At 39.1% G+C, this 25,029-nt stretch overlaps 6 protein-coding genes and 1 long non-coding RNA gene across 7 annotated transcripts; 4 read left to right on the top strand and 3 right to left on the bottom strand.

Moving 5' to 3' along the window:
• Positions 1-56: 56 nt before the first annotated feature.
• On the bottom strand, positions 57-1,285 carry GHS1 (Ribosomal protein S21 family protein). Its single transcript, XM_008232910.2, has 2 exons — positions 810-1,285; positions 57-381 (listed from the first exon to the last, which is right to left on the bottom strand). The coding sequence occupies exons 1-2, from the start codon at positions 1,226-1,228 to the stop codon at positions 270-272; spliced, it is 531 nt and encodes a 176-aa protein (XP_008231132.2). The 5' UTR covers positions 1,229-1,285; the 3' UTR covers positions 57-269.
• A 5,131-nt stretch (positions 1,286-6,416) lies between these two features.
• LOC103330345 (Galactose oxidase/kelch repeat superfamily protein) lies at positions 6,417-7,850 on the top strand (the record flags this gene model as incomplete). Its single annotated transcript, XM_008232909.2, has 1 exon — positions 6,417-7,850. A coding segment is annotated over one exon (1,203 nt), but the record flags the coding sequence as incomplete, so codon positions are not given.
• An 847-nt stretch (positions 7,851-8,697) lies between these two features.
• Positions 8,698-10,973, bottom strand: LOC103330344 (large ribosomal subunit protein uL22z-like). The gene is made up of 7 exons (XM_008232907.3): positions 10,838-10,973; positions 10,706-10,742; positions 10,554-10,594; positions 10,084-10,314; positions 9,882-9,984; positions 9,707-9,774; positions 8,698-9,030 (listed from the first exon to the last, which is right to left on the bottom strand). The coding sequence occupies exons 1-7, from the start codon at positions 10,838-10,840 to the stop codon at positions 8,962-8,964; spliced, it is 552 nt and encodes a 183-aa protein (XP_008231129.2). The 5' UTR covers positions 10,841-10,973; the 3' UTR covers positions 8,698-8,961.
• Positions 10,974-11,084: 111 nt separating this feature from the next.
• Positions 11,085-14,170, top strand: LOC103330343 (SWI/SNF complex component SNF12 homolog). The gene is made up of 3 exons (XM_008232906.2): positions 11,085-11,237; positions 11,463-13,318; positions 13,843-14,170. The coding sequence occupies exons 2-3, from the start codon at positions 11,754-11,756 to the stop codon at positions 13,913-13,915; spliced, it is 1,638 nt and encodes a 545-aa protein (XP_008231128.1). The 5' UTR covers positions 11,085-11,237; positions 11,463-11,753; the 3' UTR covers positions 13,916-14,170.
• Positions 14,171-15,095: 925 nt separating this feature from the next.
• Positions 15,096-19,166, top strand: LOC103330342 (P-loop containing nucleoside triphosphate hydrolases superfamily protein). The gene is made up of 13 exons (XM_008232905.2): positions 15,096-15,450; positions 15,891-16,032; positions 16,137-16,526; positions 16,723-16,961; positions 17,038-17,165; positions 17,260-17,378; positions 17,459-17,551; positions 17,748-17,849; positions 17,987-18,089; positions 18,239-18,322; positions 18,403-18,498; positions 18,592-18,719; positions 18,809-19,166. The coding sequence occupies exons 1-13, from the start codon at positions 15,161-15,163 to the stop codon at positions 18,908-18,910; spliced, it is 2,016 nt and encodes a 671-aa protein (XP_008231127.1). The 5' UTR covers positions 15,096-15,160; the 3' UTR covers positions 18,911-19,166.
• Positions 19,167-19,488: 322 nt separating this feature from the next.
• Positions 19,489-21,230, bottom strand: LOC103330340 (cytochrome P450 94B3). The gene has a single exon (XM_008232904.2). It carries the CDS (start codon positions 21,163-21,165, stop codon positions 19,624-19,626), a length of 1,542 nt encoding a protein of 513 aa, XP_008231126.2. The 5' UTR covers positions 21,166-21,230; the 3' UTR covers positions 19,489-19,623.
• Positions 21,231-22,461: 1,231 nt separating this feature from the next.
• Positions 22,462-24,773, top strand: LOC148918023 (uncharacterized). Its single transcript, XR_016125990.1, has 2 exons — positions 22,462-23,048; positions 24,359-24,773. It is a non-coding gene; the product is annotated as an uncharacterized LOC148918023 (long non-coding RNA).
• Positions 24,774-25,029: the final 256 nt, after the last annotated feature.

The raw sequence follows: 25,029 nt of genomic DNA, 5'->3' as shown, positions 1-25,029 counted from the left end.
TCAATGATGGAAGATTGTAATTTGGCATATACATGGGGAAAACGGCGGCAACACAATTAGCCAGATAAAAGCATCGCAATTAACACAAATTATCCGCATACAGAAGCACGAATGAAGAATCATAACATTATAAAAATTACGATAGAAAACAGATTTTGCTTGAAGTCAATGGAAGAACTGAATACAACTCTTATGCAACTTACATGGACCAAAGCCTCTCTACATCAAGGGTAGATATTCCTACAAATCAAAGGATGCACTGAATGTGGTCAATAGGGTATGTCTCCTTGAGGTAGATCCCAGTTATCGCCGTCATCATCGCTCTTCTTGGTTTCAGGGACTTCTGGCTTCTGCTGAAAAGGTCTTGAAAAGGGACGCCGGCTGATAAAAGACACGAGCATTCAATAATCATTTTCAAGGGGGGAGAACTAACCAAAAGAAGTCATTCAAGTCTGTCTGTGATTTGTTCGTCATAATGTTTTACACACAGAACGATTGGATTGTTAGGGATTAAAGAACCCACATTCAACAATTACAAAACACATTTTACATTGGTTCACAGAGCAAAGATATGACATGTTCTTCTCAGCTACAATGCATAAGGTTCAAATCTTTTTTTCTCTCGATTTCAAAGGTTGAACATTTGTATCTTAATTTAAATTCAATTTTCTAAACTAAAGCTACCAAACAATCATAAAAAATGAGAATAATCAACTTCCCTTCCACTCTTTCCTATTTCCTCAATTTCCCGAGCAACCAAAAAAAGAACTGTGACGAAAAGCAGGAAAACGCCTAGAAGTAAAAGATACCTTCTTTTGTTGCGCTTAGCAGCGTCACGCGTCCTGCGCTTCTTCTCGTCCTGCTTGTTCTCAAAGTACCTCCTCCTCTTAGTTTCTTGAATAACACCGGCCCTCATGACCTCTCTCCTGAACCTGTTGAGCAGCCTCTCCTCGGGTTCGTTGTCGTCCACAATAACTTGCACATTGTAGGCCGACTTAAAGAAGAGGGTGTTGGCATAAGCCAGCGAGGGGCATATCACAGACTCTACAGAAGAAGAAGAAGGGCCATAAGCAGAGGGACCCCCTTGAGCCATCAGTGGGGCCACCCCATCTCTGGTCTTCTGGGTCTGTAAAATAGCGAGCTGGGTTGGTGGGGTTTTTGGTTGTGATGGTAGCTTTGAGGGATTGAGGAAGGAGAACAAGTTGCAGAGAGAGGATGAGGCAGCCATGGTTACTTTGTTGATTGGAGTGCAAAGACTTGTCGACCTTCTGATTTTGGTGTTATCTTCTTTTCCGGTTTTTTTTTTACGTTTTTTTTTTTGGGGAGGGATAGGATAGACAGAGTGGTCCAAGACTCTAAGTGGGTTTGAGTGTGAGATTAGCCTGATAGATTTGGGCCTGGTTTGAAGAAATTTGGTCCTGTCGATTTGTATGATACATCATTGTGTTTGATGGACTTCAAACTTAGACCGTAAGTCCTAGTCAATTACTTTGGAGTTAGACCTGATATTGTAGAGGCCCGGTTTAAAAAAGTGACCGTAATGTTTTGTGCCTTGCGTTGTTTTTTTTCTCATACAAGCGATATTGGAGGAAGGAATAATTGAACCTAGGACCTCTCATACTTAAATAAATACTTTTAACCACTTGAACTATAAATCCCTTACATTTCGTGCTGAGTTGAGTTGGAAGTTGTGATGTTGTCAAAGTAAGAACTATTTGGTCATATTAACTGCATAAATACCTTTTGTCAATCTAAAGTGGGTGGATAATAGATGGGATTTTTTATATTTTTGGTCTCGCTAAAAATACTAAATAGGATGAGTTTAGGTTTTTGTTTGATTGATAAATTATTTATTTGTATGAAATAGTAGAAGCTGGGTTGGAGCCTAGCTAGGCTTCCATTTCTGGTCATACTGAATGGTCATCGTTTATGGGAAGTGATTATAGTGGCCACTCCAATTGCAATATAGAAAGATTTAGGCACTCTTCTTCTTTTCCACTCTTCTTCTTTCTGTCATGTTATTGTCAATGGCAAGCTTTATCATTTTTTTGATCTGAAAATAATATATTGAACTTTTTGTTTTGTCCCAGTTTCTTCTAGTGCTATGAACTTGTACATAATGCTTACAAACTGCCATATACGTCAATTTCAAAAAAGAAAATAAAAAAATATTGGGAGATTAGAGAAAGAAAATAAAGGCCGATATGGAGGAGACTGTTTGTTGCAGTTGTTGCCTCTGCACAGCATCAGAAGAAGGTCTTTGTTGTTGCACTGCGTCGGTCTATTCTCCATCTCCCAACCTATATAGCCTACGTACTAGACTCTATAATATTATTAATAATAAAATTCATATAGATGTTGATGCTTTAATTCTCATTTTTCTAATGATTGCAATATATTATGGATTATGGAGGCCACGTTAGTAAGTATTTGGTGCTCTCAAAAAAAGCAAAATCTGACGGTTGCTTTTCAAAGAGACATCCCCAGTATGCGCTGAGCTCAATGCTGAGCTATTTGTGTTTTGTGATGCAACAGTGGAAGAAATGCATGAATGAATACGAGAGATATTCTAAACAACTCTAATATATAAAGAGGGGAATTGAACTTGGGTGTACAAAGCGACAGAGACATACCTAGTTACAAAAATGATAATTAACTTCGTCAAGCAATCAATCACTTTAATATGTCCTACTTAGTTAGAAGCCGACTGGGCAAAGATTGAATCAAGCAACTAGAGTCTGAAACCCACTTATTACTCATCTGTCATGTTCGAAGCAATTCATGCGGGTGCATCCCCCAATTCTTGGTATAAAAGAAATCCTCATTTTACTGTTTGATTAAGTTTGAAGAGGTTACATAGTGCTAAATGTAGGTTAAGCCAATGAAAAGTGTAATTAGTGTTGTGTTAATGAAAACTGGGGTTGCTGATGATTATTATGGCTTTCCTTTTCTTGCTTTTTCCCTAAAAATTCAAGGGCTGAAAGCTGATTAGGCTTTCCTCTGCTGCAGCCAATAGGCCAATGCCATGGTTTGCTTTTTCTCATATTTATATGTGTTTATGATAACAATACAACCTTTGGCTAACCTATGCGATTTTGACTCTGAAACTGGATTATATAATAGGAAAGGTAAATCCCATTACACTAATCAGTGGAGAGACAACACAAAACCTTTGATTAAAGAATAGATGGACATCCACTTTGATAGGTTTGTTTGGGGCCTTCCCCCAGTGCAGTGGCAGACTGGCAGACCGGCAGACCGGCAGACTGGCAGTGGCATCTTCTTCTCAGCAACTGGTGGGGATTAATTAAATTAAAATAATAATAAGATGGGAAATAGTAGTACTAATTAGCTTTATCGATATTCTTGATGTGTACAATCCGACTAGGACTGATGTAATGGTCCTAGAAATATTCCAATTAATGTTCTTCTTTCTTGGGTTGCCTAATTATAAATCTTAATTAATTATTATTTGGTTTAATTTGTGTTGCATGCTCATTGATGTAGATTCTAGACCAACGTCTCCAAATTTATACAATTAATTAAAACTAAAAACAGTGTAAGAGAGTGATTATGGAGAACACATCAGCATATATCTGGATACGATCCTTACTCCTTTTTGCTTAATTATGGTTTATTCATCTTAATCACTTACTGGGACAAAGACAGCAATAAAGCAATTAAGGTAGCTGTAGCTGTAGCTGATTCTATAAATAGCTCCTCGCATTCATTCATACCATGCTACAACAAGGAGTGCATGATGAACCTCCTACTTTTCAACTGCAAATAGCAAACTCCAAGGTGACTTTATAAAGGAAAGAAGAAATAACTATATATATCATAAATCTGGACAATATATTCGGTCCAAAATTCCTTTATCTTATTTTATTGTGCAACAAGTACTTAAAGATGACATTCATTTTGTCAACAAGGTTGGTTTAGTTGGTATGGTCCTTACACTTTGTGTAACCCCACCAGTGTTCGAGTCCCGCTGTCGCAGTCCTTATTGGGTGTCACACGTAAGTCATTTAGGCTCGAGCTTGTGGGTTTGCCCTGGCATTGGTGGTAAGAGTAACCAATCTCCCTATAAACTTTTTTTGGCTTACAGGATTAAAAGTGGTTGAAGTGCCAAACTATATGGACCAAAAATGACATTCATTTTTTTATTCAAAATTTCCAAGTTATTACTTGACCTATACGTACGTGAAATTTTCCATAAAGATTCAGTCTACTCAAATAAATTATATAGGAATCTGCAAACAAAAAGGAAATTCAAATTCTTCCAGAATTCAGGCTAAATTGAAAAGAAACAACAGAAAACTCACTGAATTAGGCCCTATCCGTAATTTAGAAAATTCCAATTTATTATTATTTCTTCTTCTATTATTCACGACTTCCTTCAATTCATAATCTCCCTAACCCCAAAACAAGTCTCTCGTGTATTCCTTAATTAGTATTCAAATATGGATATCATATTATCATATCTGAAGTTGTCTGATGAAATTTAAAGAGTAAAACAAGAAAGAGTTTAAGAGTATCGAAGTGAACAATTTAACAATAAACATCATTAGAGCAATGCCTACTTATGCAAGCATGAGTAGCACATGTGTGCGAATCTGAAGGCGCTTTTTATTTCCACGGCCCAGCTAAGTACTCACCAAGGCGGTTATATTTTTTTTCATTCCAATGAATCATTTATGTGTGAAGAATTGTAGCTAATACATGTTTAACGATTGATAATCACTTAATGTAAATGAGTCATAATAACGCATCAACGATTGACAAACTCTCATTTATATTCGTGAACAATCATGTGACTAGTGTATCATCCAATAGACGGAATACATATGAAATATTTGCAATGTAGCTGGCCACATGTTATAAAAAGAAGTGCACTAAGTTAGACAATAATTTCACATGTCTTATATTTATTGAATGATACACCAGCGTAGTATACCCGGAACATATAAAAATTTCTCTGCACATGTTTAATTAGAAGCGCGTGAACAACCTACAAATCCCTAACATATAATACTATATTTCCAACCTTTAAAAAGAGAAATGACTGGCTTTCCTACTCAACCCGAATAGAAAAATAACCAAACAATAAAAACTCTCTCTCTCTCTCTCTCTCTCCAAAATCTTGGTGGTGGTAGTGTGCCTTTGACAGTGATGATAATAAAAATAATATTCTCGGTGTATTTTAATCCCTGCAAGAATGAGCTTCCTGAACTAAGCTTTAAGCTTGGCAAATGGGAAGCCTTCAACTTCAAGTGGAACTATTTCTCCATTGCCACCACACCAGTACTACTAGTAGTACTACAAGGGTACTTGCTCTTCCACTCTCATCAATATTCTTCTCTGTGCTTTAATGGCCTCCCTTCCATTTCTCTATCTTCTCTCCCCTCCTCTGCTTCAAACTCTTGGTTTTCTTCTGTTGCAACCCCCCTTCCTCACAAATTTAAAGTCTGTGCCTTAGAGACTAATTTTGCAGACCACCTTTAATTTCTTTCTTCTTCTTTTTCTTCTTTGATTTTCACCTGCTGAGTCTATAACCGGGTCTTTACTTCTTGCTTTGACTTTGACTCCCTGTTACTCTCTCTCCCTATTTTATTTTATTAAATTTTTCATTGGCTACGATCTCTCTGCATTTATGTAGTTGTTGTGTCTGTTTTTAATTTCCATTCTGCTAAACTTAAGCTACTTTTATGTATATATATGTATTGTATTTCGACTTAAATTTTCATGTGGGGGTAATTATATTAAAATGATATCATGTTATGTATATCTAGTTATCTGCTTAGATTTTGATGTTACCTCTGCACAAGTGGTTTTTGACCTACTGCTCATATTGCTAGGTAATTATACTTTATGTTTGTGAGGCAGTTTTGTTTCAAGTCAATTCTTCAACTTTGATCTATTCCAAGCATAACTGTAACTGATTAATTGGGGTCTCATTTTCTTATATCTGTGAATTTGGTATCTTTCCAAGCACCCCTAAAAGAAGCTAGTTATTCTAGCCTCAGTGAATCAGATTCTCCTTCCTTACGAAAATTATTGTCGATAGTGTTGTTTCTTCTAGTTAAGTCAGTATCAGCCCACTGCATTGTTGTCGTCTCTCTCTCTCTCTCTCTGTCTCTTTCCATATGTTTTGGTCCTGTCATTTGAGTTTTGTTGCTTTCTTATGCATAAATTTTTAATTGATGATATGATTAGTACATGCGGTACAGCAGTTGCTGATCATTTCTTCGATCTTATTCTCCAGTTTTCTGAAATCACAGAGATTTTCAAGGTTTGAAGGAAGGGTTTCTGATCAATGTCAAACGAAAAACAAATGGTGGGCACTGAAGAAGAAAGCAGGGAGTTTTTTAATGTTGTGAGTTCAGTAATGTTGGAGATCATCCACTACCCATACTACCCCACCAGAAAAGGTTAGGATACTATGTGAGACTAATCCTAGAGTTGAGGGCCTGAGCTGTCATGGATTGCCTTCCAAGCAGCACAGGCTTGATGTTGGTGGTTCCGGTTCCTTTGGAACTGTACCATTTAAACCCCAGGATGCAGATTATGCTATTCCTCCCCTCATTGATGAAGTGGAGGCTTTGATCTTGGCCAGGGTGCCTAGATCAAAGTACCATAACTTTTGTTCTGTAAACAAGCGCTTCTTAGCTCTTTTGAAGAGTGGTGAGCTCTACAAGATTAGGACTGAACTTGGGATTAAAGAGCCCTCAGTTTTTGTGTCACACTATGGGGAGGATACATGGTGGGAATTTGATAGGCAATTCAGGTCTTGCAGGAAGCTCCCAATCTTACCGTCTGATACATGCTTCACAACCGGCGATAGGGAGTCTCTTTGTGTAGGGACCCATCTGATTGTGTCTGGGAAAGAGATGGAGGGTGTTGTTGTTTGGAGGTATGACATGGAAGCAAACCAGTGGTCCAAGGGTCCTTGTATGATCAATCCAAGATGCATGTTTGCCTCTGCCTCATGTGGTTCCTATGGGTATGTAGCCGGTGGAGTTGGAATTGCAAGTGGATGGAAAGCCATGAATTCTGCTGAGAGATACAATCCAAACACTAAATCTTGGGAACCCCTTCCAGATATGAAGAGAAAGAGGAGGAATTGCTCTGGCTGTTACTTGGCTAACAAGTTTTTTGTGATTGGAGGGAAAGACTGGGATGGAAATGATCTTAAGTGTGCTGAAGCCTTTGATGCGGAGAAGAACACATGGGATCTCATCCCAGACATACTGGAAGCTGATTGGGCAAATCTAAATAACCCATCACCACCTCTTATTGCAGTACTGGCCAACCAGCTCTATTCTCTTGAAACTTCCACAAATGAGCTCAAGGTGTATTTGAAGAAAAGCAAGTCATGGAAGAAGTTGGGAGTTGTCCCAGTGAGAGCTGATGCTACTTCTGGATGGGGCATCGCGTTTAAGTCCCTGGGAGATGAGCTGCTTGTCATCCAATCTTCATCAAATGAGTTCGCCGGCCCTGCCCGCATATGCACTTGCTGCCCTGATCCAAATGCTGAGGAATTGCAATGGCAAGTTCTTGAACATGGCCACACCCACCCTACCCGCTTCATCGTTAATTGCTCCGTGATGGCTGCTTGAACAAGCGTTGAAGCTTATATTTTCCTTAAGTAGAATCTATCTTCCCGTTTGTTATGGTGTATTTAAGTAAGGCTTTGCCATGATGACCAGAACCTAGTGAGTGGTGTGAGTTTCATCTTATTTTCCAGTGTCGTTGTATTACTATTATTATTAGGTGTGTGCCTCCCAAGTCTGAACCTTGTGATATATAATTTAACACTTGGGGTAATCCAATGGAGCTTTCTGATTTTACCTTTCCTTGTATCTTCAGCACAACAACATGGTTAACCTTTATATTATCCATCATATGAGCAATGATCAACTAATACAAGCCTCAAATTTGATGCTTAACAATTAACATGGGTTCAAAGATTGACCTAACAAGTACGGAGCTTGTAACTCAAGCGTTTAAGAGCAATTACCCTACGCCTGAGGTCACGTGTTTAGATTCCCCAACAGGTAAGGAGCGTGTAGCCCAATATCGCTTGTTTAAACAAACAAACAAAAAAATTTGAAAAAAGACCAGACAGTTTCTATGACCTACCAAAGAAGATTTGTGAAATGGAATCAGAATGTCATTAATAAGTGTTATTAGTAAAGTTGAACTGCTTTTCATAAAGAAAATAAATTCCAAGCATCATGAAAGCAAAGCAATTAGTTGTTTACCACAAAAGTACCACTGAGCTATTAACAAAGCTGATGATGGCATGGTTATGTATGAGTATCCATCACATAGAGAGCATTTAGCGTTAACTTTGCAAGCATAGAAGCATTGGTGGGTGGGGAGTTGTGGTGATATAAAAAGCATGTTGACTTGACTGAAAAAAAACATTTCTTTTGGGGGAAAAAAAGGAAAAAGGAATAATATAGGAGCCAGAAGAAGCTCTCAAGACTAAGATAGAATAGAACATCTTTGATGTCATCCTCACGAGTCGCAGGAGTCGAAAACTTATTTACTCTCTTCAAGAGGCCACTAAATCTAAAAAGCAACTCCACAAAACCTTCATCCTTAGCAATAACGTAGAGGCAATGGAGAGGCTTTCTAGGTGGAGAGAGAGAGAGAGAGAGAGAGAGAGAGAGAGAGTTGCCTAGTCTGACCTTCTCAATAAAACCAAACTTCTCATTAATTGATTAGCTTCAATTTTCGAAATCACTATAAATTCCCAATAGAAAATTATTCTACTCAGCAAAAGAAAGGCTTAAAGTCTCACCCAGACACTGAAAAGCAAAATTGTTGAACAAATATTCAGTGACAGAATTCTCAACTACAAATAACAGATATCTGAAAACTGAGACATTCTAGGAAAAGATAGAGTGGATGATCTAGGATATGAATGACCATAAACTCTTTAAACCAAACAACTCAAGAAGAAGCACCGCTGTGTAGTGCTTGGCCTTTCCTTGATTTCCTGGGAGCCAATTGAGTTTCAGGCTGCAAAATAGGCGCAATTAGCAGAAAATTCAAATTTGATAAACAATCCAGTAACATCATCCACCACATTAAATTAATTCAGGAAATTCCATTGAACTCATTTTTTTAGGGAAGCATGACAAATGGCGATTCTTTTCAATCTGAATAACAAGATGACATCAGTCAATCATCTTGTGATTAGTTTATTCAGATTGAAGCCATATGCTGCATCTCTTTTGTTGAGCAGATGTAGCAAAAACAAGACTGGAAATAGGGCTAAACTATAGGATTCTTGCGACCAGAGGGCTTTGTTGCTAGGACACATACATCCTAAGCTTTGATATATTTCAAATGTGAAACTTATGACACCATCTGGAAATGCTTCGCCACTTATCCTAGATACTAAAATGAGCATTCTAATGGTTTCAACTAATGGTCTACTTTTCTTTTCAGAGTTATGTTGTGCCACCAACTTTGGAGTTCAAATTCTGTATATTAAGATGAAAGGATCCTATTCACATTGAACTATTCTCAGAATAATAATCAGACAATGAAGCTGCCTGCACAATTCACATATCTAAGTAATGCCACACATGACGCATATGTTAGATGTACAGGCTGGATTGCACTAATCTCAAATTTTGGTTTTCCTTTATAACTGACCCTTAAGTAATCAGACAATGAAGCTGTAGATTACCTCTTTCTTCACTGGCTCTTCTTTCTCTGACAAAACCAACTCGATATGGCAGGGAGATGACATATAAGCTGCAAAAGATAGATTAAAATAATGTCCAGACGAACATTATTAAAGAACAATCACACAGAGAAAGTAACCACTCAAATCAGAAAAAGAAAAAGAAAAGCAAGCTCACGATTTATTCTTCCATGAGCACGATATGTGCGGCGTCTCTGTTTCTGAGCCTGGTTGACCTGGATGTGAGAGACATAAAGTGAATCCACATCCAACCCTTTCACCTACAAAAAAAGGAAAACAGATAAGTTTGTGGTCGCAGCTAAAATATAAAAGAACGATCAAAGATGAGAAAACCAGGGCAGTAAAGGAGAATCATTTACTTCAGCATTACTCTCAGCATTCTTGAGCAAATCAAGAATGAAATTAGCAGACTTAACCGGCCAGCGTCCTTGACCATTTGACTGGCGGTTCTTCGCCTGAGCAGTACGACCAACACCACGGCAAAAGCGGCGGAAGGGAATGGCTTGCTTGTGAGCCAAAACATCTTCCAAGTAACTTTTGGCCTTTCCCAACTGCATTTTCCGGATGGCATGGGCTGTCTCTCTCGTGTTCTAAAACAGATTAACAAATCCAAATTATAACAATCAAGTCAGTCTAAGAATACCACAAGCTAAATTCATTGCTACTTGTAAGCAAAAAAATTGTATCTTAATGTCAACAAAGAAAAACCAAGATTCATCAGAATCTTCAACCTTAAAAATGCCAAAAACCCACCAGATGTGGAAATTTACGGTTGAAATTAGTACTCAATCAGAAAAACTAAAACTTGCACTTAATCCACAGATCATACCTTGAAATGAACTCTTAGATCCGAGCCTCTGGCCTTGCAGGCTGTGGTAAAATGTACAAAGTAGTTATAAATAAATAAAATCAATATGAATGAAACTTACAATCAAAATTTAGAATATACGATTGGGTAAATTAAAACAAAAAAATGCTTACACTTGGTTGGATTATCAGGCTCCCTCGAGTACTTCACCTACATCATTCAAGTTAAAAAACTGATCAAGATTAATTAATAAATTCGTAATTTTTCACTACAAAAACTTGTATTTGCGTGTGCGAGAGATCTACCATTGCTGTTGATCGGCGGCAGAAGGAGGAGCAGTCTGCGAGTGGGGGGAGGTCAGGGGCGAATTGGAGCGAAACTCAAATGCCTTCTAGGGTTTAAGGCTCTAATGCGAAAACCAGTTGAAAGGCGTGGGCTGGGCTTTTGGGTTTTGAGGGAGGCCCGTCAATGCGATTGGACACGTGTCGTTCAATCTTTCGCTCAACTTGAAAAAGAAAGAAGGTAAATAAAAAAAAACGGTTAATATAGGACAAGGAAAGTAGGAGAAGGAAAAATAGAGCGAAATCAAACATGGCATAGCGTAGGTGTTGCAGCTCACTCGTCTGGTGACATCGTGTGTCAGGTGGAGGAAAGCAAACCAGCTTTGCTATACTGTGGAAAGCTCTGGACTTCTTCTACTAATCTGTAAGAATTGCTTAAATCCCTTCATTTTCTGCGCTCTCTCTTTATTTCCTCATAAATTTCTTGGTATTCTCTGCTACCAATTATCCTTGAAATTGTTTTCCTTGTTATCTGTTTATACAAGAAGATGTATCTCTGATTCAATATTTTTGTCGAAACCCTCCTGTAGAATTATGGTTTTTGGTTCTTCATGTCAACGTATTGTCTGATTGCCATTTCTTCAATTAGGGTTTTGTTCTCCTACAAATTTGGGCATTTCATGGATTTGGGTCCTCTGCCTTCTGCTCTGTTACTTGGAAATGACTCTTAGAGGTTTGAATTTGAGCGGGTTTCAGTTTCATCTATGTTCTTTTGCTGGGTTTTAAGATCTTGGTGGAAATGGCTTTAAGTTATATTTGTATAACGTATATGTACTGTCTTCTTTGTGGGTTTTTGATGTTATGACGGCTTTTTGAGGTTATGTGTATGGGAAGTTAGAATTTTGCTGGTTTTAGATCTTTTTTCTGTTTAGAGTCAGCTATGTCTATGAACAATAATAATCCACCTAAGAATCTCGGAGCCTCTTCATCGCCCTTTGGCAATGCCGGGATGGTAGCCCAATCGATGCCAACAAACCCTACATTTCCACAATCACAAGCTCAAGCACAAATCGGAGCTGGTTTCCAAGCTCAATTCCAGCTCTCCCAAGCTCAGGCTATTGCCCATGCTCAGTCAAAAGCTCAAGCACATGCCCAAGCTCAAGCTCAACAGGCTCACGCCCAATTCCAAGCTCAGTTACAAGCTCAGGCGTTATCCCTTAGCCAGAACCAAGCAGCTGGCATTGGGAATTTAGGGTCGTCTTCACCCTCCTTTTCCACACCTGGAAATGCAAGTCTCAAGCGTTTCCCTCAAAAACCTCCAGTGCGCCCTCCTAGTGTTTCTCCTACAAACATGATGTCACCTATGAGAACCATGGAACTCACACCTGCTGCTCGTAAAAAGAAGCAGAAACTTCCTGATAAACAGCTACAAGACAAAATAGCCACCATTCTTCCCGAATCTGCTTTGTACACCCAGCTGCTCGAGTTTGAGGCTCGTGTTGATGCTGCTCTTGCGAGAAAGAAAGTTGACATCCAAGAGGCCCTTAAAAGCCCTCCTTGCATTCAGAAAACGCTGCGCATTTATGTTTTTAACACTTTTGCTAATCAGATTCGCACAATTCCAAAGAAGCCAAATGCTGAGCCCCCTACTTGGACTCTGAAGATAGTTGGGAGGATCTTGGAGGATGGTGTTGATCCTGATCAGCCTGGAGTGGTCCAGAAATCAAATCCCTTTTATCCGAAGTTCTCATCTTTCTTCAAGAGAGTAACCATTTCTTTGGACCAGAGACTATATCCTGAGAATCATATCATTATGTGGGAAAATGCTAGATCGCCTGCACCACATGAGGGATTTGAGGTGAAGAGAAAAGGGGACAAAGAATTTACTGTGAATATACGCTTGGAAATGAATTATGCACCAGAGAAGTTTAAGCTTTCGCAACCCTTGATGGAAGTTCTTGGTATTGAGGTCGAAACCCGTCCTAGAATAATAGCTTCAATCTGGCACTATGTGAAGGCCAGGAAATTGCAGAACCAAAATGACCCCTCTTTCTTTAACTGTGATCCACCTCTTCAGAAAGTATTCGGGGAAGAAAAGATGAAATTCACCATGGTGTCGCAGAAGATATCTCAGCATTTGTTCCCCCCACAACCTATACATTTGGAACATAAGATAAAACTTTCAGGGAATAGTCCGGCTGGAACTGCATGTTATGATGTGTTGGTTGACGTGCCCTTTCCAATTCAAAGGGAATTGTCTGCACTTTTGGCCAACTCCGAGAAGAACAAAGAGATTGATACCTGTGATGAAGCAATATGTGCAGCTATAAGAAAAATCCATGAGCATCGTCGCAGGCGAGCTTTTTTCCTTGGGTTTAGTCAATCACCTGTAGAATTTATCAATACATTGATAGAATCTCAAAACAAAGATTTAAAGCTTGTGGCTGGAGTAGCGAGCCGCAGTGCTGAGAAAGAGCGACGATCAGATTTTTTCCACCAACCATGGTAAGCTTATCACTTTTGTCATAATTTATTGTTCGCACTTTATCTGCATTTCAAAGGTTTATCGTTGCTGTTTCTAGGTACACACATTCATACAGACAAATATTTGCTGGTCATGATTGACTTGATGGAAACAAAGCTTTTGATTCACTATTTTGATAATTATGCTAAATTGTTCCTTCCAATTAACCCTCTGCTGGGTATTATTGTGATGTTGGATGTTCCTTTCATTTATTTGGTTAGATGATGCATTAATTGATTTGCCCCCCAAGACATGATGCATTAGATGATTCATTTATTTGGTTAGATGATGCATTAGATGATTAATTTATTTTGTTCCTTTCATCTTTGCTGGTAATCATCAAGGTTGTTGCATCACTAACGTGTGTTCACGGTCAAAGATCACAGATGTCTGGTTTACTATATTTCTTTTGGTTATCATACTCATAGATGCGCACATACTTACTTCAACATGTGGTTAACAAAATTGAACTACTTATTGAATCTTGTTTTGGTGATTCTTACAGGGTTGAAGATGCTGTTATTCGCTATTTGAACCGTAAGCCAGTTGCAGGAAGCGATGCTCCTGGAAGCATGTGAAAGGACTGTTGAGCTCTTGAGGTGCCAACCTTTGTATTCTTTAGCAGATGTAGGAGATGTAGGAGGATATACGATTGCCTTTTCTATTGATTGTAGGACGGGAAGGATGCTGGTCGCGCATTGAACTTAGGCAAAATATATGTAGCTTGTTTTGTTTAACCATTAAATTTTCCATGTACTTGCTCTGCTGATTATGGTTAATGTACAAACATGTTAGACAGTTTTATTTATCTATGCTCCATTTTAACTTACAAATTATGTTTGCTGCTTGAATCCTCCTTCCTTTTGTTTCGTTTTCTGTTTGATGTCTGAAAGTGAAATCAATATAACAATCGGATTCTTAAAAACTTTAAAATCTGCTTGATATTCTATTTTGCCTAGCTTTGTTAACGGTAGGACTAGGCTAGGTCTGGGTTTGTTCGGTTTTGGGCTCAACTCGACATTGAACCGTAGGTTTCAATTTGGCTATTTTGAAAACCGAAACCAAACCATGATTGATGAAAACCGACCACTTCGGTTAACCGGACTTGGTGGTTTGGTTTGGTTCGGTTTTGGTTTTTTGGCTGAGAGAGAGAGAAGAAGAAGAAGAAGAGAGAGAGAGAGAAGAAGAAGAAGAAGAGGGAGACGAGGAGAGGTAGTGAAGACATATATAAGAAGAATGAGAAGAAAAAAAAATAGAGAGAGAGGGACTAATGAAGACAAGACAAACGAAGAGATTGAGAGAGAAGAAAAAGAAAAGATTGAAACTATATATTTATATATATATATTTTTTATAATAATATTATATATAATATTTTTTAATATCTTCAGTTTGGTTTGGTTAAATCGTAGTTTTGAATATTGCAAACCGTACACCGAATCATATATTTCGATTTGGTTTGGGTTCAAACCGATGACAAAAAAAATTGAAAAAAATCAAACCAACCCAACCCATCAATTTGGTTTGGGCGGTTTGGTCGGGTTTCGAGTCCAAATGCCCAGCCCTAGTTAACAGACTTAAAGCAAAACGCAAAGCAGCACACAAGTCTAATAAAGCAAAATTGTGTCCTGAACTGCAAATATCCGATACATACGACAACAAAACTTGCGAATAGGAAGAATTATAAAGTCGTTTCTACCCCACTAGATGACAGAACAAACAAGCGCATATTTGACTTTTCAGGTTTGATTTCCTTTCACAAATTTGCAACATCTTGCAAGTTTTACCAAGAAAAGAAAAAGAAGGCGCGGATGCAAAAGGGAAAATGGCGGGAAAGGAGGAAGCGAAGCGTGGAGGAGGGTGGAGCGAAGAGGTGTGCTGGAGAAAGCAAGTCCACGATAACCTAAGCAGGCTCCATTCTCTTCTCTTCGGAGCCGAACTCGCCGTCGAGAGGCACGACTTCTCCTCAGCTCAGGTCCTCGGGCTTCGTCTCCTCGGCTTCCTCGAATCCCAGTCTCATTCTCAACTCGACCATGCCTTCGTCCGCCCCATTCGCCGCGAAACCGTCTCCAAGCTCGACGCCTCTCGCCGAGCTCTCATTCCTCATTCTGATCGGTGCGCCTCTCTCTCTCTCTCTCTCAGAGCTTGATTTTTCCTCTCCTAAACTTCGAGAACCCTAGCTTTTAGCATTTGTGTGTGTTTGGAATTCTTTTATTTTGTTTTAGCTTGATTGAGAAGCTTGGAAATGTGGTTGAGGTTGAACATTATGTGCATTTCTTGAAGAATTTTAGACAAATAGAATTAACTTAAATTTGAATTGTGACTCAAACGATCTTGCAATTATTTCTAGACTCTTCCTCAAGTTAAGTAACCAGATATGAATTAGGTTTTAAATTGAATGAATTCAAAGTTGGAAAGTGATCTGCTCATATGGCTCGAAGCATTCTCATATTGAATTTCCATGTGTTCGGAGCGTAGATTAGTAGCTGTAATTATTTCACAACTAGGTTCAGATTTCTCCTTCTGATGCTAATACTTTGAGTACCATGTGCCAGCAAAGCCTTTGAGCAAGCAAAGAAAGCTCCGGGGTGTGTTTTTGGCACCAATGGAGATATTGACATTGAGAAGATTAAGCAGTCAAAGTACTTTCAGGCTCTTCTTCATCAGTCTAATAATGGAAGGGTTGTAAATGATTTGGTATTACTTGCCTCTGATCTTGCTTGTAGAAAATATTTTCCTTATTTTATTTTTGTGATTTTATTAGGATTAGGCGTGTTAACCAAAATTTCTGTCTGTCCTAGGGAGATCAACTGGAGAGGCAGGACAAGTTGACTTCCAAGTTATCAAAACCTCTGGCACAAACAAAGTTGACATCGTTGTACAAAAACAACTTCATGATGGAAAGTAATGGTAAATCCAAGAGTTCTTGGGGCTCTAGAAGTAACAGCTCTGATGACTGCACTATTGTAGAAAAGCTTCACTCTTATCACAACCGTAATGACGGTCACAGTGCCTTATCTTTTCAAAAAGTTGAAGAGGAAGAAAAAGCTTATGGGAACACCTTGAGGGCTAAACGTGCACACAAGGAGTTTACTAGCCCCATTATTGATAATGCAAAGTCCCCATCAAGCAATGAAGATGTTAAAGCTGATGGTTCTAGCCATAGCTTTGTTACTGCCAAAGCAAAATTGGTATCTATCGTATTCCTGATAACCATTCCTCTTATTAATGTTTATTTCCATAAGGGTTTGGAACTTCTAGTAAATCATTTTTTACCTAACCTGATCTTACTGGAGCTAAAATTGCCATTCTTTTTAAATTTTTATTCCTTATTTACATTTTGTCCACATGTGGCAATTTTGATCAGTTTGTTTCTTCTTTGGCTAGGAAATGGATGCAAGACAAAGAAGAGGGTTAGCGGGTTCACCAAATGCTTGTGTCTCCCCTCAAAGTGATAACAATGCTACTAATAGGGGATATAGTACGAGATCATATGGCTATTCACGCCGCGGTGCCCGTGGTAATTTTGTTCCACCTATTAAATCTAATGAGGGCAATGTTGGGAATATGACTTCACGAGTAGCTGGAAAGTCAGATGATACATTAGGTGACTCAACTAAGAAATGGTGAGTGGTGTAACTTTGACACTGATTGTGCGAAATATGAATGCATGTCCTAAATACTTTAATGTTTCAATTTCAGTTTGGAAATGCTCTGTGGTCCTGATGGGGAGCTTCCAGAAAAATTGAGGAACTTGGAACCTCGTCTTCTTGAACATGTTAGTAATGAGATCATGGACAAGGATCCAAATGTTCGATGGAATGATATTGGTAATATGTGATTCTTTAATCTTTCTACATTTACAACTTTTGCACAAATATCTGAAGCCATTCTGATTTTCACTGTTGCGTGGCAATGTTTTAGCTGGTTTGGAGCACGCTAAAAAATGTGTGACCGAGATGGTCATATGGCCGCTATTACGTCCTGACATTTTTAAAGGTTGTCGTTCTCCTGGAAAAGGTCTTCTTCTCTTTGGTCCACCAGTAAGTGTTGAATCCTTTAAAGTAGGGGGGGTAAATGTGTTTCTGATGAATGAACAATCATAACCCTTGGCCTGTTTTAGGGAACAGGAAAAACAATGATTGGGAAAGCCATAGCTGGAGAGGCAAAGGCAACCTTTTTCTACATATCTGCCAGTTCATTAACAAGCAAATGGGTATGCATTTTTTCTGTTTGTTTTGGTTCTGTGATGGTTCACTGGCGTATGTTCTCTGATTTCTTTTTTATTTTCCCTGTGCTTTCAAAAAATCGACTGATATGAAAAGATATATGGCACAAGATAAGTTCAGTATTCTCCTATTATATATGCTTGAAACATATTTATATTTGAAAATTTTAACTGGTGACTGTAGATTGGTGAAGGTGAAAAGCTAGTGCGGGCCCTTTTTGGAGTTGCGAGTTGTCGTCAGCCAGCTGTAATTTTTGTTGATGAAATTGATTCACTTCTCTCACAGGTAAGGTTTGCTCTAGCTGTTAAGTATAATCTTGGAAATGGTATAGCTGTCTCTATGTATGCCGTACACTTCTCTCATGGTATTATACTTTGTTTTACTGAATGTATTCAGATGATACTAATTCTGTATGGTTGCAGCGTAAGTCAGAAGGTGAGCATGAATCAAGTAGACGACTTAAAACACAGTTCCTCATTGAAATGGAAGGCTTTGACAGTGGCAGTGAGCAAATTCTTCTTATAGGTGATTGTTGAATCCTCTGAATCTCAGTTATCTCTAATTAGAATGCTGCTAATGAATTTTATCATATCTAATTTAGACTTGATCCTTAATTTCACCGTTTTAACGAGTTCACTGTTTTTTTCTACAAAATGGATACATCTATCTCCTAGGAGCAACGAATCGACCCCAAGAACTGGATGAAGCAGCACGGAGGCGACTTACCAAGAGGCTTTATATTCCCCTGCCTTCATCAGGTACCAACTTACAGCATGTTTGATTAGACTAACATTCTTAATACTGAATTTATGGCTAACCAGCTATTATTGTATTGAAGAAGCAAGAGCCTGGATCGTGCAGAATATCTTAGACAAGGATGGATTATTCAAACTTTCAAGGGAGGATATTGATAGCATATGCAATTTAACTGAAGGTAGATAATCTCCATGCAGTCGAAAAGACCTAATCCCATCGTCTTCTCTATTGTAAATTGACTGTCTGAAGCTCTTGTTGTTTCATTTGCCAGGGTACTCAGGATCAGACATGAAAAACTTAGTGAAGGATGCCTCTATGGGTCCACTAAGAGAGGCTCTGAAACAAGGCATAGAAATAACAAAGCTGAAAAAGGAGGATATGCGGGCAGTCACTGTTCAGGTTAAAATTTCACTCTCCACAGCTCACCATGTTTGTTGTTTCCTTAGGTTTATTTTTCTTTGCATAATAAATATGTTTGTTTTTTTTAGGACTTCGAGAGTGCATTGCAAGAGGTAAGGCCCTCTGTTTCGTTGAACGAGCTTGGTACGTATGAGGAATGGAACAAGCAATTTGGAAGCTTGTCATTGTAGGAATCTGTCTGTATATTTCTGAAACAAGACAGAACAGGAAAAACAAAAGCATCAATCAATTATTATTTCCAACTTACTACAATTGAAGGCCTCCCGGACAATACCCTAGCATAGCAACAATAATCGGCAAATAGCAGTTGCTTTAAATAGGAACTTGGACCTACCAATTGCATTAGATTCTCGCTTGTTCTGAAATAAGACATTTTTATTATTTTTGTATATAAATGAAACGTTTAAGGTGATTGCTGATTTCTAATTTCTGATTGCTTTATGCTGACCAGACTAGAAGGAGGAGTATTTTTAAACAGGGCTCGTTTGTTTTCTTCCTTTAAGACAGACCTTGACATCAATGATTCAATGGCATGTGAACTTGTCTTTCCAAACGCGCATGTGGGGTATTCTAATTAACCTGGTTTTTTTAAAAGAAACTTTTAACTACTGACTGGGGTAAGTCTACTTGCACGAGTTATGTTGTCCACTTCACTTGAGTATCACATGATTTGGGATTATTTTTGACATCTAAGATTAAAAATGATGTTGATGATCATCATGATTTGCGTACTCAATCAGATAGGTGCTGAGTTTACTATATGCTTTATGTACATAATCATATCTTTGTGTTACATTAAGAATGGCGCATAATGGCATTTTACACTGTCCAATAAATCTCAAATCATACAATACCATTGACTCCTACTAATTTAATATATATTCTAGTTTTTATCTGAGTGATCATCCCCTCTCTTGCGGACTAGAACCTTCAGCCCGCCGGCCATGTGAGCTGTCAGGCGCGGCACGAAAACCGGCTCAACGGACTCAACCGGTCTGATCTCGAACCGCCTGAGAATGGAAGCCACCACATATTTCATCTGAATAAAAGCCATGTCCTTCCCGAGACAAACCCTTGGACCTGCCTGAAACGTCGGTAACTTGTATGGGGATACCTTTTTCAACGCCGATCTTTCCTTTTCCGGTTCAAGAAACCACCTATCCGGTCTGAATTCCAGTCGGTCCTTCCCCCACAGTGCTTCCATTCTGCCCATCCCATAGGGAAAATAAGTCACTCTATCTCCTGCCCGGACATGTGTACCGTCTGGCAGCAAGTCATCAGCTATGGCATGCTTCGAGTCCCAGGCTACGGGCGGATAAAGCCTCATGGACTCACAAAGGCATGCCTTCAACAATCTCAAATCCAACGATTCAAAATCTAGTATTCTTTCTCCGGCAGCGTCGATCTCTTTCACCACATCTTCCTCCATACCTGGTTGGCGGGAAAGCAACCAGAAGAGCCACGTCATTGCTGCTGAAGTTGTGTCCCTCCCCGCCATGATAAAGCTTATGACCATGTCCCTCGTCACCTCCTCCTCATGTCCTGCCATTATTAGCCGACTCAGGAGGTCTTCCTGACGAGTATCTGCCTCGCCTTCTTCCATCTTTTTCTTCCTGTTTTCAATTACATTCATGACATAGGCATGAACCTCTTCAACTGCTCTTCTAAGTCTTTGCTCTGAACCAACTCCGAGCCACCTCTTAATCTTCCAAATTATGAACATGGGCGCTGCTGCACGCCTTGCGCATATGTCTGAGGCTGTGTCGAAAGCTCTTGCAAGTGGTGGACTGGGTAGAGAGGGATCCAAGCAGCACCGATCAACCCCCAAAAAGACCTTACAAATCACATTGAATCCAAATCTTCTCAGCAATTCCTGCAAGTCCACAACTTGGGCTGTCATGGCCAGCGACTCCATGAGTGGCAACAATCCCTTTTCCACTTCTTCCTCCAAGGTGTTCATGATGTATTCACGCAAAGACTTGGTGCTGAACTCATGGCTAGCCAACTTGCGTTGGGTTCGCCAAAGCTCGCCATCCACATTGAATATGCCACATCCCAGAAAATCTCCAAGAATTTCAGTGAAGGGTTTGCCTTTTGGGAAGTTGTTGAAGTTGGTTTTGAGCATATACTCAACACTCTCCGGGTTGGCCGTGACGACCGTGCGTCGTGCACCAAACCGGTGCACGACGATGGTGTTGGTGGCTGATTGTGCTAGGAGGTCAGTGTACCAGTCCAAGAGGCGGTTGCGGTTGTTGCAGAAGGAAAGCAAGCAGCCAATGATGGGATAGCTTGGCGGGCCTTGGCAAGAAAGCTCATAGGCTCGCCGGAATTCACAAAAAATAACGTGAAAAACATAGAGAAGAATCAGTGATAAGAAAACAAAGGATATATTAGGGTGTGTGAAGAGCCACATGGATATTCCCATATTGACTTGGACTCAAAATGAGCTCTCAGAGGCTGTTGGTTTTTCAGTTTTAAGCGCTTTCAGACCAAGCAAAAACTAGCTTCCAGCAACCACAAAGTTTTATAGGGTGTGAATTGGCCCTTTTTTTCTTTCTTTTTTTAAAATTGTTTGGTACTGTTAGAGTGTGAATTGCCCATTTTTTTATTTGTATGCATTTCAATAATAAAGTGCACAGTCGTCGGTGCATGTGTAAACCAATGATGGACGAATTACTATATCCCAAAAAACTTAAGATGGCTTAAAAATTTATTTAGAGTTGTATAACAAAGGTCTCCCAACTTTCCGTTGGTACAAGCCCCCTCCTCTATAAGGGCGAATTCATCAAACGACCAATTGTCGTCTATGTACTAACTCGTAAAGAAATTATTATATAGTATTAGAATATAGTCACGATATAATCCTTTTATGTAAAGTTAACAAAAAGATGAAATTCTTAACCTGTCAAGATTCGAGAGTTAAAATTGTGTTTGTATTTCATGTGAGTTTGTATAAGATAAATTTTCCTGTTTTGTGGAGGTAAATTTATGGACGGGAGATGCTGTCATCACCGAAGGATACTTGAGACTCAGGCGTACCCTACTCAAATCAAATCATGTTGTATGCAAATACTCTTCTAGTGCCCAATTGATATTTTCATCTTTTACCTCCACTCAGTAAGGCCATTAAGCGGAATGTGACGCATCTCTGCACATCAAACAGGTTTTATGTTGACTATCAAAAACAGAAACCCAAAAGAAAAGGCTCACGTGGGTATGAAGTCCAAAATGAAATGATGCGATTAATCATCCATTCTGGCACAATTTAAGGGAGTTTTACGCTAGGAAAATTTTAGCTATTCCCAATTGAATACATTATTGTGTTTACGACACTTTATCACGTGATGGTAAGGTGATGAAATGATGCAAGCACAAAGACAGACGGGTTACCATGCATGATCAGGCATTGTATTATTGCATCAGATCGACAGTTCACCAAGATCATTGTGCACGTTTTTGTGCATTGGAAATTTCATTGGCTTTTTATCACAAATGGTCCCTGACGTTTGTGAAATTATCATCTTTCGTCCCCAACGTTTTTTTGTGACACTAATGGTCTTTACCGTTAACTTCCATCAAATTTTCTGTTAAGTTGCTGACGTGGCACGTGTGTGGAGCCCACACATCCAATAGTATAAAGTCACGTGGCTTTAAATAAAATAAAATAAAATATATTTTAAATATTTTAAAACTTAAATCCATAAAAAAGAAAAAGAAAAATACCTGCACCCTGCATTCTCATTTTAAAACTTAAATGAGCAATCAAAGGCTGGCCTTGTTCTTGCAAAAGATTCGGACCTTGTAAAGGAGAAAGAGAAGAAAAAAATTAGCAGCCCAAAATCTTTTAGAAGTCAGGAGCCGAGTCCATGAATATCGAGCAGGAGATACATCTCATCCTGAGAATGATAAGATTTATGCTCAACTTAGGGGTTTAAGGGAACAAATGCAGGAGGCTGGTTACATTCCAGAGACTAGATTCGTGTTACATGACATAGATCAGGAAGGCAAGGAAGATGCTTTGCTTGGCCGTAGTGAGAGACTTGCTGTAGCTTATGCCCTCCTCAGCAGCCCAGCTCGTTCATCTATTAGGGTAATCAAGAATCTTCGTGTTTGTGGTGATTGCCATAATGCATTGAAGATTATTTCAAAAATTGCAGGCAGGGAACTCATCATGCTGGATGCTAAGAGATTCCACCATTTCAAAGGGAGAGGGAGAGAGAGAAAGAGGAGGAAGAGAAGGGAGAGAGAGGCAAAAGGTGGGTCTGTGAGGGGGGAAGCGCGCAGGCAGAGTGAGAATGCAAGGTGCAGGTATTTTTCTTTTTCTTTTTCTTTTTTTAAGGATTTAAGTTTTAAAATATTTAAAATATATTTTATTTTATTTAAAGCCACGTGAATTTATACTATTGGATGTGTGGGCTCCACACAAGTGCAATATTAGCAACTTAACAGAAAATTTGACGGATGCTAATGGCATGAACCATTTTGATGTGTAGAAGATAACCTGGACCATCAGTGTCACAAAAAACGACGAAATATGATAATTTTGCAAATATCAAGGACCATTTGTGATAAAAAACCAATTTCATTGTCGAAATATCAAAGCGCCATCCTTCCTGCCTGCCTAGTGGCTGCTGTCTTGCATCTTATCTACGTAACACTGTCGCCATAGGTATATATATATATATATATGTGTGTGTGTGTGTAATGAGATTATGGCCATCCAACAGCTGGAGTTTGTTATCAACTTCATGAGGCAGCAGCAGCCTTATCCAGCGAAAAACTGTATAAACAAGTACACTTATGCACTAGCTAGGATTATTATTAGAATGAGAGAGAGTGTGTGTGTGGCCTAGAAAGGAAATACAAACCTGTCTGCTTCTTGCATCAAATCCACCCCTACCCCCCACACCTCTCAACCTCACGGTGTGTCACTTTTCTTCTCGTGTTTTTATTTTGGGGTTGCAGAGAGAGAGAGAGAGAGAGAGAGAGAGAGGGAGATTCAGACAGGTGTCTCTTCGTGTTTATTATGGACGATCCAAATTATATATGCTATCCTCCTCTCCTCCCTTCCACACAGTAGGAATCTATGTGTTCCTTTCGTAGCCGACAACACTTTTAAGAGGTCTCCACTCTCCCAGCTTACAAAAACGTGATCAAATTCACCCATTTTTTACTTTATTATTATTATTATTTTATTTATAACTAATTTTTTGGATCATGATTCGTCATATGCACACACGCTAGCTACTCCACTAGTATGTGCTGTGGTGTGGCCCTGCGAGTGTGGCTCAGGCCAACTGATCATTCTGTTTTTGAGCTGAGATCATCAAGTCTGAATGATTCAAAATAGAGAGTGGAAAAGCAAGCATCTTGTAATCAAGTGATTAAGACTAGTTATCCACACATTAAGGTTATATGTTCGAATCTCTCTATTTTAATAATTTTTCTAAGTGTCGACATTTTGTTTTTAAATTTTCATTATAGTCTGATGAATGGATCAATACAAGGAAAAAACACACTCCACCGAAACCAAGTCATGGAATAACTCCCTCTTGATATTAAGAAACTTTTTTTTCCACAGTGTAATTGTTCAATGGCTCATTTCACATCATGTGCAGTGTTACTGTTATGTTATGGCAGACACACATCGTGCCAGAGAGAAGAAAGAAAAGACCAAAAGTAGGAATGCAGGACAGGCTTAGGTAAGCTTGAAACTTCAAAGTACTCTACGAAAGTGACGGGGTAAATGGCTGGTTCATCCAAGGTGTGCTGCCTTTGGAAGCTCATGGAAAATTAGAAATGGAAAATTGATGGCTGATGGAGAAAGGAAACATTGGGAATGATTGGTGATTGATTAATCATTCCATAACGATCGGTGATGAGTTAACTGAAAATAATTCCATTTGATTTGATCTGTCTTTAATAATTTAACATTTGTTCACACCCGAGTCAATTTTGTGGCTCTTGCTTTCTCGTCTCTTTCCCACGAAGCATGTGGCACATATCATTAATAAGACCTTAAATTGAGACTCTGTCAAAGCAAAACTATGATTAATCAGATCATGTTGCAACAAAATATCTTAACGACTGCAACTAACCACCCAGAAATGAAAAACAAATCGTTTTCAGCTCCCACAATCATCCTAATTTACTAACACGTCCGGAGGATAAGATTAGCGTGGCTGGCTTACTCGGACCGGATTCGAGGATTGACTTCTGCCGTGGGAATACCCATTTTTAAAGTCTAGACGCATGGCCGAAACTTAGAGATGACCAGCAGAAACTAAAA

This window comes from Prunus mume, linkage group LG4 (assembly GCF_029339155.1).
Source record: "Prunus mume cultivar Tortuosa linkage group LG4, ASM2933915v1, whole genome shotgun sequence".
Taxonomy (NCBI): Eukaryota; Viridiplantae; Streptophyta; class Magnoliopsida; order Rosales; family Rosaceae; genus Prunus; species Prunus mume.
Note: the sequence above shows the minus strand (reverse complement) of the source record. Positions and strands in the feature narration are given on the sequence as shown.